The 1,264-nt window shown below is 43.5% G+C and overlaps 1 protein-coding gene across 1 annotated transcript in view; it reads right to left on the bottom strand.

Annotated features, from left to right (window-relative positions):
• Positions 1-849: 849 nt before the first annotated feature.
• Positions 850-1,264, bottom strand: part of ATOH1 (atonal bHLH transcription factor 1) — a 1,187-nt gene continuing 772 nt past the window's right edge. The window contains exon 2 of the mRNA XM_006762305.2: positions 850-1,262. Within this exon, the coding sequence (XP_006762368.1) occupies positions 1,055-1,262 (208 nt within the window). The 3' untranslated portion in view covers positions 850-1,054. The remainder of the gene's footprint in view (positions 1,263-1,264) is intronic.

A 1,264-nucleotide genomic window follows, 5' to 3' on the forward strand; every position in this document is an offset into this window, starting at 1 on the left:
ATTGGCACTTATTAGAAGAGAGTTAAGTTCTTCAAGGTTATTTTGAAACTGTTTTCCATGCTTACATTAGAACGGAATAAGTGACAAGTAAAAGTTATTTTCAAGTTTATTTTTATCATTTGCAAAAGGAAATACATAAAACAATGGCAATGGCTTTGCTAATTTAAAATAAAATGGTCTCGAGTAGAAAACGTAAAAAATGAATCAAGATAAGTAGAAATGGTAGCAAACACTCAATAATAAATACGTTCTAACATTAACAAAGCAAAAATAAAATTGACCAAATGCTTTTGACACTACTGGGAATGTTTTTTTTTAATTTTAATTTTTTAAACAAAAATTTGCAAAAAGCTTAAGGATTATAAGTGGCCGTGTTTAAAAAACAAAACTGGTCTGCAATTGGCAGTTGAGTTTGTCCCGGAGCCGCTGCGGTAGCGGCTGATAAAGTGCGTGCGCCAAGTTTCCTACAAGACGCCAACTTTCTAGCGATCGGATATACATACTGGGTATGTTTCTACAACACACACACTTCCAAGTTGCCCGTTTTCGAACAGTTCCACAGTCAAAAGTCACTCACTTTGGAAGTCTTCACTTTGAGTTTCATAACGCATTTTTTGGGAAACAGTTGAGGAATACTAATTCTCCCATACGTGAGCGCGCGCAACACACAAGGATGGATGCCCAGGGCATAAAATAAATTAAACACAAACCAGCGATAGAGAAGATGCGATGTTTTAGCAGCGTATTGGCAGCAGGGAACTAGGTATATATATAATTAAGTACACCCTATCTATAGGGGAAGCAGAAGGTGGGAGGGAAGAACACGACTTTAACAGGTTTTCATCAAACAACATTGGACGATGGGAAGTTTGGAATAGCGGAGGCTTTTGCAAACCATCAAATGTAGCTGCCATCTGAAGCCAAGTCGTTGCTAAACAACGACCGTCGCCGCGCAAACATTAAAAGGGTGCGGGGATCGTTAGCCGCGGGGCTGTCCGCGCACGGGGAAGGGGCGATTTTGTCTCTGTCTGTGTTCAGGGTTTCTGTCACCTTCCTAACTGGCCTCATCCGAGTCACTGTAATGGGAATGGGGAGAAAACTCCCCGTCGCTTCTGTGGGACCGGGGCGAAGTTTTGCTACTTTCCTCCGGCCCTGGCTGCAGGATGCCCCCGGGCAGCGAAGGCGACAGGTTCTTCTGCGCCATCATCGCCGTCAGGGCGCTGTCCTCGAAAGTCGAGAAGTGCAAGGCGTCCAGCGGCACCGA

The sequence above is a fragment of the Myotis davidii genome, unplaced genomic scaffold, assembly GCF_000327345.1.
Source record: "Myotis davidii unplaced genomic scaffold, ASM32734v1 scaffold958, whole genome shotgun sequence".
NCBI lineage: Eukaryota > Metazoa > Chordata > Mammalia > Chiroptera > Vespertilionidae > Myotis > Myotis davidii.